This window comes from Eupeodes corollae, chromosome 1 (genome assembly GCF_945859685.1).
Source record: "Eupeodes corollae chromosome 1, idEupCoro1.1, whole genome shotgun sequence".
Taxonomy (NCBI): Eukaryota; Metazoa; Arthropoda; class Insecta; order Diptera; family Syrphidae; genus Eupeodes; species Eupeodes corollae.
The window spans coordinates 164,846,543-164,859,031 of record NC_079147.1 but is presented as its reverse complement, the minus strand read 5'-3'; the positions used below and the strand labels follow the sequence as shown (position 1 = coordinate 164,859,031).

Below are 12,489 nucleotides of genomic sequence, written 5' to 3'. Positions count from 1 at the left end.
AAAAAAACAACTATCAAGGCCGATCAAAGGTGGAACCTTATTGACAACTTGGGCACCAGAAGAAAGATCTGGCCCTGCTTTAACAAACAAAGAACGGAAAGAATTATGCAGCTACACGAGGGATCACTTCAATCTCTTGTGAGCATAATCACCGGACATAATCTGTGAGGTTATTATATGAAAAAGATGAGAATCAGTTCAGATGATCTATGCAGGGGATGCTGTGACGAGGAGGTGTATGAAGACACTCCGCACTTTCTGTGCCACTGTCCCGCACTTTCCCATCAAACTAAGAAACTGCTTGGCAACTATGTATTTCTTCGGGGATTAAAAAGTACTTTCTAGTACACCAGGCACTATCATTCTGAACTTCTTCAAAGCCTTTAAATGGCTTGACTAGCTGAACACATAGGGCCTTCCTAATAATCAAACGCTAATGTCGACTATTAGTTAACTGGAAGATTAAAACAAAGTGCTGAGTTTCAATAAATTGGTACCAATAAACAATTTAATCCTCTCACTAACTATAGTCTCAAGATTTTCCTTGAATCTATTACAAAATCTACTACAAATAAGAACAAAAATTGCTTGAACTGTCAAAACTATCAAAGATCAATTTTTTGTTATTATGCAAAAGCAAAAATATATGTTTTAAAAATGAGTTCAATTGACGAAGGTCTGTTTCTAGATTTTGAAATAATCGCAGAAACTTCTTCATCTCGTAAAGTGAAAATGTATAAAGAAAGGATAGATCCATTTACGAAATATGATGAAAATGAATTCTTTGGTCACTACAGGTGGGTTTTGGTTTATTAGTTCCCTTCTTATTACTTGAAATTATTTTCAAGTCTTTATCGTATCTACAGATTCACTAAACAAAATGCCGGATTCATCATTGAAGCTGTGAGCGACGATTTAGCCTCCCGATCGAATCGAGAGGGAACACTTTCCCCTGAGCTCATTGTTCTGGTCTCGTTACGATACCTGGGCAAAGGATCGTACCAAAGTGATACCGGTAGTTGTCTGTGACGTATGAGACAACTACCGGTATCACTTTGGTACGATCCTTTGCCCAGGTATCGTAACGAGACCAGAACAATGAGCTCTGGCTGTTTTTTTTTTCCAAATTTCAAAATGCCGGATTCATCATCGAAGCTGTGAGCGACGATTTAGCCTCCCGATCGAATCGAGAGGGAACACTTTCCCCTGAGCTCATTGTTCTGGTCTCGTTACGATACCTGGGCAAAGGATCGTACCAAAGTGATACCGGTAGTTGTCTCATACGTCACGTCTGTTTTTTTTTCCAAATTTCAGAGCCACAGGCACAAAATACAAAACAAAAAAAAATAGAAACTGTCAAAGTTCAGTATTGCCGTGTTCTTTTTAACATCAAGTATTTTAGTACTTGTATTATATTCTAGTACGACAATTGATTTGAAGTGTCGGAGTGACTTTTAAATTAAATTTCAATTTAAAACACCATCTTTTTCACAAGTAAATATATTTCTTAAATATATAAAACGGAATCAACAAATTAGCCACGTGTTGTAACGGGTTTTCTTGGCCTGTCCTTGCTGGTACACCCCTACTAGCTCGAGGTGTGGTTCGTAGGACTCCTCGTTAACAAAAAAAAATAAAATTACCAGCTCTAGCACTAGGTGGTGTTGTGCGCGAGAAAACTTTTGTTCAATACCCTCCCTAACTGGTTATTCCTCTCGCTAAAATAACCCCTTTATCACTACTTACTTTCCCGTACTTTCTCTCCTCTTCATCCTTCTCATCGTTCCCTTCCAAACAAAATTTCTAGTTCATATTCATTTTATTTACAAATTTTCATTTTACTATGGAAGAATTCATTTTAAAAATATATAATTTTTCAAACGAAAGAAAACACAAAAGAAAACATTTTCTATATTTGTACGAATAAAATTAATTTAAAATTCCATTAAAGTGGCAACTTAGTTGCTTTTAAAGCCTAAACTCCAATAAATATTTTCCAATTCTCTTAATTGAATAATCGAACGAATATATGTATAACTACAAGCAATGATATAAAAAAAATATGTATGTATTAAACACTCACCGATGTCTCCTTCCGCTGTGGCCACTGCTTCCGGTATCGACGAAATTTACCAATACATGCACATACAATCACTTGTTGGTTTTACATATACTTTGGGAGTATTCTACAGTACTCGATACAAAAAAAAATCTTCGAGTTTAAACCTTCAGGCAACTTTTCATCTTTAAATCTACTTTAATTTAATTAGCAATTACTTAACCAATTATTAGAAAAAATTATAAAAAAAGCAATAAAAAGGAATCAAAAAAAAGAAAGAAAAACAAAATATAGATTAAATGGATTGTCTTTGCCTGCGACTCGAACCCTGGTCGCTGAATTTAGGGGAAATGGTCTTTTTTTTTAATTTTTTTTTAAATTCATTTTTATTAGTTCAATCTTAAACCTATCTTAAAGCTAGACAAAAATTCATAAAACTAGCCTAAATAACCATAACTTACAACTAACTTAATGGTCCCATACGGACACTCTAAGCTAAACTATAACACTAATTACTAATGCCTTTCAGCCTTAAGGTCTATTTTACTTCAATTTAAATTTTATTTGTTTTGTTTTTATTAGAAAAATTTGAAAAAAACTAATATCAATAACCTTTTTTATTTATTTTTACTTACAAACTACTTAAAATAAGGTCCTTAAATAAAACTTAAAACTAACATAAACTTACCTATTCTACCTATAAACTACTTAAAACTAGAACAACCACAGCAGCTAATCTAACTATCTAACATTTTTGTTTTTCATATTTTTTTTTTTATTCGTGCCACCATGCCTATTCTACTTAAAACTAAACCCTAATACTATTAAACAAGTATGTAAGCCGGCCAAGGCTTAAAACCCCATCCCGACTACCCACTATCAAGTGCCGATTGAAGCCACCAAAACTGGTTCTCCTGCTTCACCCTATCAGTTCGGTCCCGTTCGGACACAGCCCTACTGGACCGAAGGAGCTCTGCTCCACCTTGTGCCATGACGTCCCGATTGTACAGGAGTCGCCTATCCACGGTTCTTCGTCTGACGTGGTAGATTAACGGAACTGCCAATCTATCCTGTATCAGACCGCATTTGTCTAAAAAGAGGAATGCCTCTGGTGGAATGAACCCGCTCAAGCGTGCACTTTCAAAATACTCGTCGTTCGGATAGAACGCCCCGAAAATTAAATTGTTGGTCGAAGACATAGCCTTTGCAATGTGACCTCGAACGAGTTTTATCACGAAATTGTCAATTCTGTTGATTCGAGCCCCGTTGTATAGGACCTCGTTGGAATCGTAATGCTCATAAGAAGATTCGGCTGTTCGATATAAGCCGGTACAGCGTCGTAAACACTGCTGCTCGAACACCCGAAACTTCTCCATCTGGGAAGGGGCAACGTTGAACCACACAGGACAACCATAAACGATCATTGGCCGTATGAGGGCCATGTAGCAAATTACCTTCACTCTGGGGTCAAGCCGACTGCTAAAAAACAGCCATTTCGTCAGAGCAAAGGCTCCTCTGGCCCTGGTCAGAGCAGCATTTATATGTCTGTCGAAATATAAATACTGATCTAACCAGATACCGAGGTACTTCACTACACTTTTGCTCGCTAATGGCTACCCATGAAGATCAACGATGACCATCTTGAGCCAATTCTTGCACGTATCCCCCGTGGCCCCAGCCAACGGAGTCCGGAACAGAATTGTCTCCGACTTCTGGACATTTATTTTCAGTTTCCAGTCGTCGCAATATCGCTGAATCTTGTCGAAATCACGCTGCAAGAGAATTCTAATAACCTCAACCTTTCGGGCCGTTCTGTACGCAATTAGATCGTCGGCGTACGCAATTGCCTTTGTAAGACTACCTATCAGATCGCTGGTGTAAATGCTGAAGAGAGTCGGCGAATTCACCGCTCCTTGTTGAAGACCATTTTTAATTGAGAATGTTGTGGTAGAAGTTACATTGCCACTTTTGACAACAAACTTTCTACCGTTAAGCATATCATAAAGTATATACAACAATGGCTTGCTTATGCCAAGCCTGCTCAGTTTTAGGTAAAGACCCTCTAACCATACGGTGTCAAAGGCCTTTTTGCAAATCAACCAGAACAGCACCTGTGCATTGTTGTTTTGATTTATTCCATTGGATATCAAAAACGAGTTTAGACGCAGCATGAATTGTGTCATGACCGCCTTGAACCCGAACTGTTTATCCGGAATTATTTTGTTGTCCGCAGCCCACTTAGTCAGAGCCCTATTAATGATTTTTTCGAAAACTTTGCTGATGCTCGGAAGAAGACTTATCGACCGAAGTTTTGACGGGTTGGAGTTGTCCTTTCCCTTTTTCGGGAGAGGATGAACCACAGCAGTCTTCCAATGCACTGGATAATATGCATTATTCAGTGCATTGTTGAAGAGTGTGGTGTAAATGTCAATTGCTTCCATCGGTAAATGTCTTAGTACAACGTTGGATATACCATCGACACCTGCTGACTTTTTATTTTTTATTGAATTAAAGATGAGCTGAAGCTCAACCTTCGTCACTAACAAGGGACTTGGTCCCGTTTGCTCGGCGATTATGGCATTTGCCAAGGAATCGTCATTGAACCGCATGAAACCGCTGTTCTCAGATCATATTGTGTCATATCATTTCGAAGGTAAAAGTGATTAAGTAGGGCTCTGTTTTCCAGGTCGTGGTTGGGGCGAATGCTAACATTCACCTTGTATACTTGCTGGAAAGCAGCTCCCACCGCCTCCACTTTTTCCTTCGGATCTTCAATTATATAAAAGTCATCGTCAAAGATGGCTTCTTCTGGATCTATTTGCGCTGTCATGAGTACGTCTCTGTTTTCTTCGGTTCTTTGGAGTTTCAGACTCGGAAGGTCATTGTCGTTCTTTTTTCTGAATATCTTGTTGATTTTAGGGAACATACTAGGGTCGCTCGAATTAACTGACCCGATCCTGCGGTCCCAGTACTTGTTAATTGATAGCCTGTAGTTCTCCTTAATCAACAGATTGACATTTTTTATTGACGATTTCAGTGTCCCAACCTCCAAGTCGTGTGGGTCTGTAAGCCGTCTGTACAAGTTTTTGAGTCTTGTCAGTAAGCCACTTGTTGGTTCAGCCAACTTTATGGAAAATTTTCCAAAATTAAAGTAATCCAATTTGAAAGAAGAACAACTTTAATTTCGCTAAAAAAAGTAAATTACATAGTAGCAATAATTCATATACAATTATATTTCCTTACTTTAGTTTCCAGCTTATATCTTAATATATTTTATATTTTAGTAATTGCCTTAAGCAATTTTCTTATTTTTTCTGATTTTTTTGTTTTAACTATCAAGCTTATGCACTTCACTCTGTTTCTTCTCAAATGGTTGATTTAATGCCAAAAAAGCTAAATTTCCGGTGTTCAATAGTAAAATTAATTCTTTAAGAAAGAGATAGATATTGACTTAGTATATTGCGCCTTTTCTTGGAATTCAAGAAACAATACTGCCATGAAAGGTGGTTCCAAGTTCGCTTAACACTCCCCCCCGGTAACTGGGTTAGGATCCAGCTTACCACTTCCATCGAACTGGTGAACCTCAAGGACTGCAAGCTTAACAGCTGGGCGAGTATAAATCCCTGTTTGGGTTTGTACAATTGCGCTCCGAACAGTATCATCTTTTCCAGGTATCACTTTAAGAATCTTACCCTTTGGCCAGGTTTTTCTTGGACTGTTGTAGTCTACGATAACTACAATATCTCCTTCTTGCAACTGCCTCTGTGGTTTAAACCATTTTGTCCGTCGGGTCAAATCGGGTAAGTATTCGCGAAGCCATCTTTGCCAAAATGATTGTGCGTACTTTTCAGCGGCTATCCAATTTCTTCTGATAGCTGCTCCGTCACGTATTGGCTCTGCGTGGAGTCGTTCTTGATTAGAACAACCGATCAATAAATGATTGGGGGTAAGTGCTTCACTACTTTCAAAATCAATTGGTACATAGGTAAGGGGTCGCGAATTCACAATGCTCTCTACCTCCGCCATCATACTCACTAATAGTTCGTCGCAAGGATTGCGAGTTGGCGATATTTCAGTAAGGGTTTGTTTAACAGATCTAACCATGCGTTCCCAACACCCACCCATGTGGGGTGCTGCTGGCGGAATGAAGTTCCACTTCAGATCCAATTCAAATTCTTTGGCTACTGCATGTTTGTTTAAGTCTCTTATGGCCTGCTGCAACTCTTTACTGGCACCTCGAAAATTTGTTCCATTGTCGGAGTATACTTCTTTTGGCATACCTCTTCTTGAGATAAACCGCTTAAAAGCCAATATGCAAGAATCACTGGAAAGGCTGTGGACAATCTCGATGTGGATTGCTCGTAGAGTTAGGCAAGTAAGTAACATACCCCATCTCTTGTCTAGGCGCCTTCCGATTTTAACAAAGAGTGGCCCGAAGTAATCCACTCCTGTGTATGAGAATGGTCTTTGGAATGGTTGAAGTCGAGCGGGTGGTAGTTCTGCCATGCGTGGGGGCTGCGGCGCGGCTCTGTTGTTTTTGCAGTGCTGGCAACCTCTTTGAACTTTTTTTAGAACACGTCTCAAGCTGGGAATGAAGTAATACTGTCTAAGCTCGTTCACCACGGTTTCGTTAAAAAGATGACAAAATTTTATATGAAATTCGTTTACGATCAGGTAGGTGACTTGATGATCCTTCGGTAGAATGATCGGTCTTTTAGTTTCCGATGGTACATTTTTTATCGCATCGATTCTTCCCGCAATACGAATAAGTCCATTTTCGTCTAAGTATGGAGAGAGAGTATAGAGCCGACTGGTTTTGCCAATGTTGACCTCATTCCCGGAACTTGTTGCGATAGCTAGGGCTTCATACTCGATTGGAAAGCTGTCTTTCTGAGCTTGTTTGTAGAGGAGAATCTTAGCTGCTTCCTTCTCGTCTAGTTGGAATACTGATGGTCTGCAAGGTTTTCGCCATTTAAGGACAAATAGTTTGACATATCGATAGATAAATATTTGTGTCTTTAGAAGGCTTTTCCATCTCGAAAAACGGTTGAAGTCTAATACTGATGCAGATGGCTTTTCGAAGTGAAGAAAACATTCCTTAACCTCTTCATTGCCTTTTTCAGATGTAAGGTCTTCAGAGAATTTTTCTGATAGAGGAAATGGGTTTTGGTACAGGAACTCCGGTGCCGTAAACCATCTGCCTGAAGAGCTGAAATCATAGTTGCTTTTATATTTTGAGGCATCGTCGGCGACGTTGTCTTTGCTGGAAACCCAATTCCAATTACTTGCATCTGAACTTTCGAGTATCTCTCCGATACGGACGGCTACGAAACTTTTGTATTTTTTGCTGGATTTTATCCAACTGAGAACGACTTGGGAATCTGTCCAAAAGGTTAAACTTTCAAATTGAACTGTGTGACCATTTTTGATAATTTTAGAGAGTCGTACTCCTAACACGGCCGCTTCTAGCTCTAGCCGAGGTATTGAGAGTGTCTTTATTGGAGCTACCTTCGTTTTGGCGCTGATAAGTGAACATTCAACATCGCTTTGAGTGGAAACTCTGATATAGGCTACCGCGGCAATAGCTTCTTCACCCGCGTCCACGAATATATGTAACTCAACACGACTTCCAGTTCCAAAATGTACATTTGTGAGATATCTTCTGTTAATTGATACGTCTTTTATTTTAGGAATCAGGCTCAACCATATTTTCCATTTTTGGAACTGCCGATCTTTTATCTTCTCGTCCCACCCTATTCCTGACCGCCAAATTTCTTGCAGGATGATTTTTAGCTGAATTGTGAAGTTTGCAATAAGACCAAGAGGGTCAAAGACGCACATGAGGGCTCTTAGTACCTCTCGTTTCGTTGGAATTTGTGTGCCGTTCATAACGTCATTCTGCATTTTGCTTGACTTGAATGTGTAAACGAACATATCTGTGCTTGGAGACCACCACATACCTAGGAGCTTTTCAAAGTCATTTTGAGCGTAATTTGTAAAGGATTTGTTAGCATTTGAAGCTTTGGACTGTAGAGCGTTTAAAACGTTTGAAGAGTTGGAAACGAAATTTCTGATTTCAAACCCCGCATGCTTGTGGATGTGTATCACGTCTTTTACCAAGGCTATTGCCTCTTCTTCGGTGTCTACGCTGTCTAACAAATCGTCCACATAGTGGTTTTCAATGATCGCCTTTGTTGCCCTTGGAAACTGCATCTCAAATTTTTTTGCGTTTTTATTTTTTATGTATTGGGCGCAAAAAGGTGAACAAGTAGACCCAAATGTCATAACCTGCATCTGATACACCTCAATATTTCCGTCTTCAATATTACGCCACAAGAACCTTTGAGCGTTTTTATCATCCTCAAGAATCTTCACTTGATGGAACATCTCGCGTATGTCACCTGTTATAGCGATCTTCTTTTCACGAAATCGAAATAAGACGGATGGCAGCGATGGTACATCATCTGGTCCTGTTATTAAACACGAGTTCAAAGATACCCCTTCGACTTTCGCCGCCGCATCCCAGACAATCCTCAACTTATCAGGCTTATTTGGATTCAGGACCGGAAATATAGGTAAATACCAGGATCGTGTCTTTGAATTATTCACCTCATAATCATTTAGCTTCCTTGCGTATCCTTTCTTCAGATATTCTTCGATTTGCTTATTGACCCGTTCAACGAGTTGAGGTTGGTGAAGAAGACGTCTTTCGAGACAGCGTAATCTTTTTTCTGCCATGGGCTTCGAGTCCGGCAACTGGATGTTCTCATATTTCCACAACAGCGGAACGGCATAACTATCACCCAAGAAAATAGTTTTTTCTTCCAGTAGTTGCATTGCTTTATAATCTTCGTCCGAGAGTCTTCGCTTAGTAGGCCTAGTGCCTATACTCTCTAATGCGAAATATTGCTTTACTGTTTCATGCATCTGTGAATCCATCTCATTTTGACATTCACAAAGATGAATGTTAATTTTTGCTTCAACTTCTTTATTTAGTTCAGTACCAACCGATGAAACACCAAAAAGAGTCCACCCTAACCTTGTTTTTATTGCTGCCGGCTGAGATTCATCACCCTCCCTATTTTTCAGAGGCATTCCCAATCGCCAGTGTTGAAGACCGAGCAGGATTTGAGGCTTCGCGTTCCAATATGATTTTATTGGTAATCCCTTCAGGTGTGCGTACTGTTGCATCAGGCTGCTTATGTCCAGTGTCTGTCTTGGAAGATCTAATGATTTGACTGTATGTGCACTTGGGAGCAAGTATTTATGATTGCTGTCTTGGGCTGATATTTCAAAAGTAATCTTCATGGATGAGTCCTCCCGGCGATGGGTGTTTGCAGTCCACCTTAAGCACAAAGGTTCTGTTTCACCATTGGCACCGAGTGCGAATGCTAATTCTTCATCAACGAGAGTTACTGACGATCCATCATCTATGAAGGCGAACGTATCTAAAGATTTGTTGTTGTAGTGTAACTTCACCGGAACGATCTTGAAAAGAGTAAGAGAAGCACTTGGACGAATGATTGTACCACTGTAGTGGGTGTTCTGAACGCCATTGTTGTTTGAGGTTGGATGGTTTGTTCGCACATCACCGTTGTTTCTGACTTTCAGTTGAACTTCGCTGTTATGAAGAAGCGAATTATGTCGATAGGTGCATCCATTAACACCGCAAAGCTGTGATGACATGCAACGACGATTGCCATGTTTGCGTAAGCATATTCGACAGATGTAACCAGTTTTAATCAACTTCCATTTATCTTGCAAAGTCATCTGCACAAATTTTTGGCATGAAGATAGCGATTTACAATCACCCTTGCATGCAGGACACTTATTATCATCTTGAGGCTTTTCTTCTTGATGAATGTTGATAATAGCTTTTGTCCTTTTATTTGTTTTCTGTTCGAATGAGTAAGGAACTGTCACCGTAACCTCTGACGCAGCTGCTGCATACTTCGCGATCCAATCGTTGAACACCGACAAATCGGCACAAGAAATAGTCTGTTTAAACATACCCCAATTAAGTTTTATTTGTGCTGGCAGCTTCTCTACCAGTTCCTGAAGTAAACAAGGATTGTTGAGATGAGCAGAAAGACCTGTAACCTCCATCATGCGACACATATTATCTACCTCGAGTGAGAAGTGTATTATAGTTTCTAACTTGTCATGTTTAGGTGCAGGTTCATTTCTTACCTTCTGCAAAAGCGACTGAATAATTATCTCGGGCCTACCAAATAGCATTTTCAATGTTTTTATCACCCCCTCGACCTGATCTGGATGAAGAAGTCTGAATTGTACTGCTTCAAGAGCCTTTCCTTTCAAACACCGTTGTAGCCTTAGCATATTCTCATTGTTGCTGAATCCACACACCTTTGATGAATTATTCCACCAACTAATGAAAAGAGGCCACTCTTCAGGTCGCCCAGAGAACTGAACTTGTTCTTTTGACATGAACTGTCTTGCTGCGATTTGAGCTTTGTTTAATTCTGGTGCTGGACTAGTTGTCACATCTAACTCGGTATATTTTTCCTTTTCACCTCGCCCGTTGTCCAACTTGCCATCATGGAAATTGTTCTGCGTATTTTTCTTATTTTCACCTGTCACTTCCTGCAAATTCGATTTCATTACCCACTCATAAACGCGATCACTGACGGAATGTGCACTCACAACTGAATCTTTTTCGTCATCTATGGAACATTGTTCAAGAATTGCATATTTTTTGTCAATGTATTCCTTATCACGCTTTGCTTGAAGTTTTCGCTCTTCTTCCAGTTTCTGAAGTTGTAACTTGACTCTATTTGTACTTGATGCTTTTGTTGCAATTGAACCATTGCTCCTTGTTGCTTTTTTGTTGTGCTTAGCTTTTTCGACCGGCTTACATAGACCCTTCACTGGAGTATGATCATCTACGGAATCATCCTGCGAGGATGGTTGAACTTCGACGCCTGAAGCGGCAGCATTAGTTGTGGATTTCTCCTTTGAGGTTGAATCCTGTATTGCTTGAAGCTTACTAACACATTCGCCGCAGTGCCAATCTATGCTTTCTACCTCTTCTGTAACCCCCACGCATGGGAAATGAAACCAATTAAAACAGGTGCCACATTCTACCATTGGCGCCATACTATCAGGCTCAGTACATTTCCTACAATTTTGGGCATTTGATGCCGGAGATGTCTGAGCATTGTGAGTCTTTGACCTACGTCTATAATTACCATAATTTTGAGGCATAACGACTTACCTTGTACCAATTGATTGCAAGGAGATAGAGTTGAGTTCACGACCACAACGGCGACGACTGCGATGACGGCGACGACTGCGATGACGGCGACGATGATGAGGATCTGAAGCTGAGGATGACGATGATGAAGACGTTGTTCTAATGATGGATCGATGAGCTGATGATGAAGACGATGAGTACGTTGAGCTGATGATGAAGACGATGAGTACGTTGAGCTGTGACCAGGTCAATTGATGATGACCACGTGATGATGTTGAATTGACTATGGCCAGGTCAATTGATGATGACCACGTGATGGTGTTGTTGTTCGTTTTAAACGAAATTAAAGAATTTTGTTGGTTCAGCCAACTTTATGGAAAATTTTCCAAAATTAAAGTAATCCAATTTGAAAGAAGAACAACTTTAATTTCGCTAAAAAAAAGTAAATTACATAGTAGCAATAATTCATATACAATTATATTTCCTTACTTTAGTTTCCAGCTTATATCTTAATATATTTTATATTTTAGTAATTGCCTTAAGCAATTTTCTTATTTTTTCTGATTTTTTTGTTTTAACTATCAAGCTTATGCACTTCACTCTGTTTCTTCTCAAATGGTTGATTTAATGCCAAAAAAGCTAAATTTCCGGTGTTCAATAGTAAAATTAATTCTTTAAGAAAGAGATAGATATTGACTTAGTATATTGCGCCTTTTCTTGGAATTCAAGAAACAATACTGCCATGAAAGGTGGTTCCAAGTTCGCTTAACACCACTCTTGTGCTTTCGCAGTGCGTCAATTGTCGCGTTTCTGTAAGCGTCCATTTGGTCCCGTTCTCTGTACTTTGGGATTGTCCGTTGCATCGTTCGTTTTATTGTTTCGTCCATCTGTTGTAAATGTTGGTCAATTTCTGTATTTGTTAGGTTTCTGTTGTTTGGTGGGGCTATGTCACTCGAACGAAGTTCTCTCGCTAAGGCGTTGGTGAAACGAGGCCAACGCATCTTACTGTAATTGTAAGAGTGCGTTGCAATGTGGGGAAATGGTCTTAGCCCCTTAACTACCGCAGTCCCTTAAATTGGGGTTATAATTTGCTAACTTGAGTACTACCAGAGCTGCCTCGTGAGTACTTTAGAAGGTCAATACGAATTTTTCTCGATTGAGCCAACGATGTCGTCGATTCACGTATTCACGTATGTATATATACTTTTAGAAGGTA

The 12,489-nt window shown here is 39.6% G+C and overlaps 1 protein-coding gene across 1 annotated transcript; it reads right to left on the bottom strand.

The window, feature by feature from the left end:
• Positions 1-5,578: 5,578 nt before the first annotated feature.
• LOC129946642 (uncharacterized) lies at positions 5,579-11,284 on the bottom strand. Its single transcript, XM_056056897.1, has one exon. The coding sequence runs from the start codon at positions 11,282-11,284 to the stop codon at positions 5,579-5,581; it is 5,706 nt and encodes a 1,901-aa protein (XP_055912872.1).
• Positions 11,285-12,489: the final 1,205 nt, after the last annotated feature.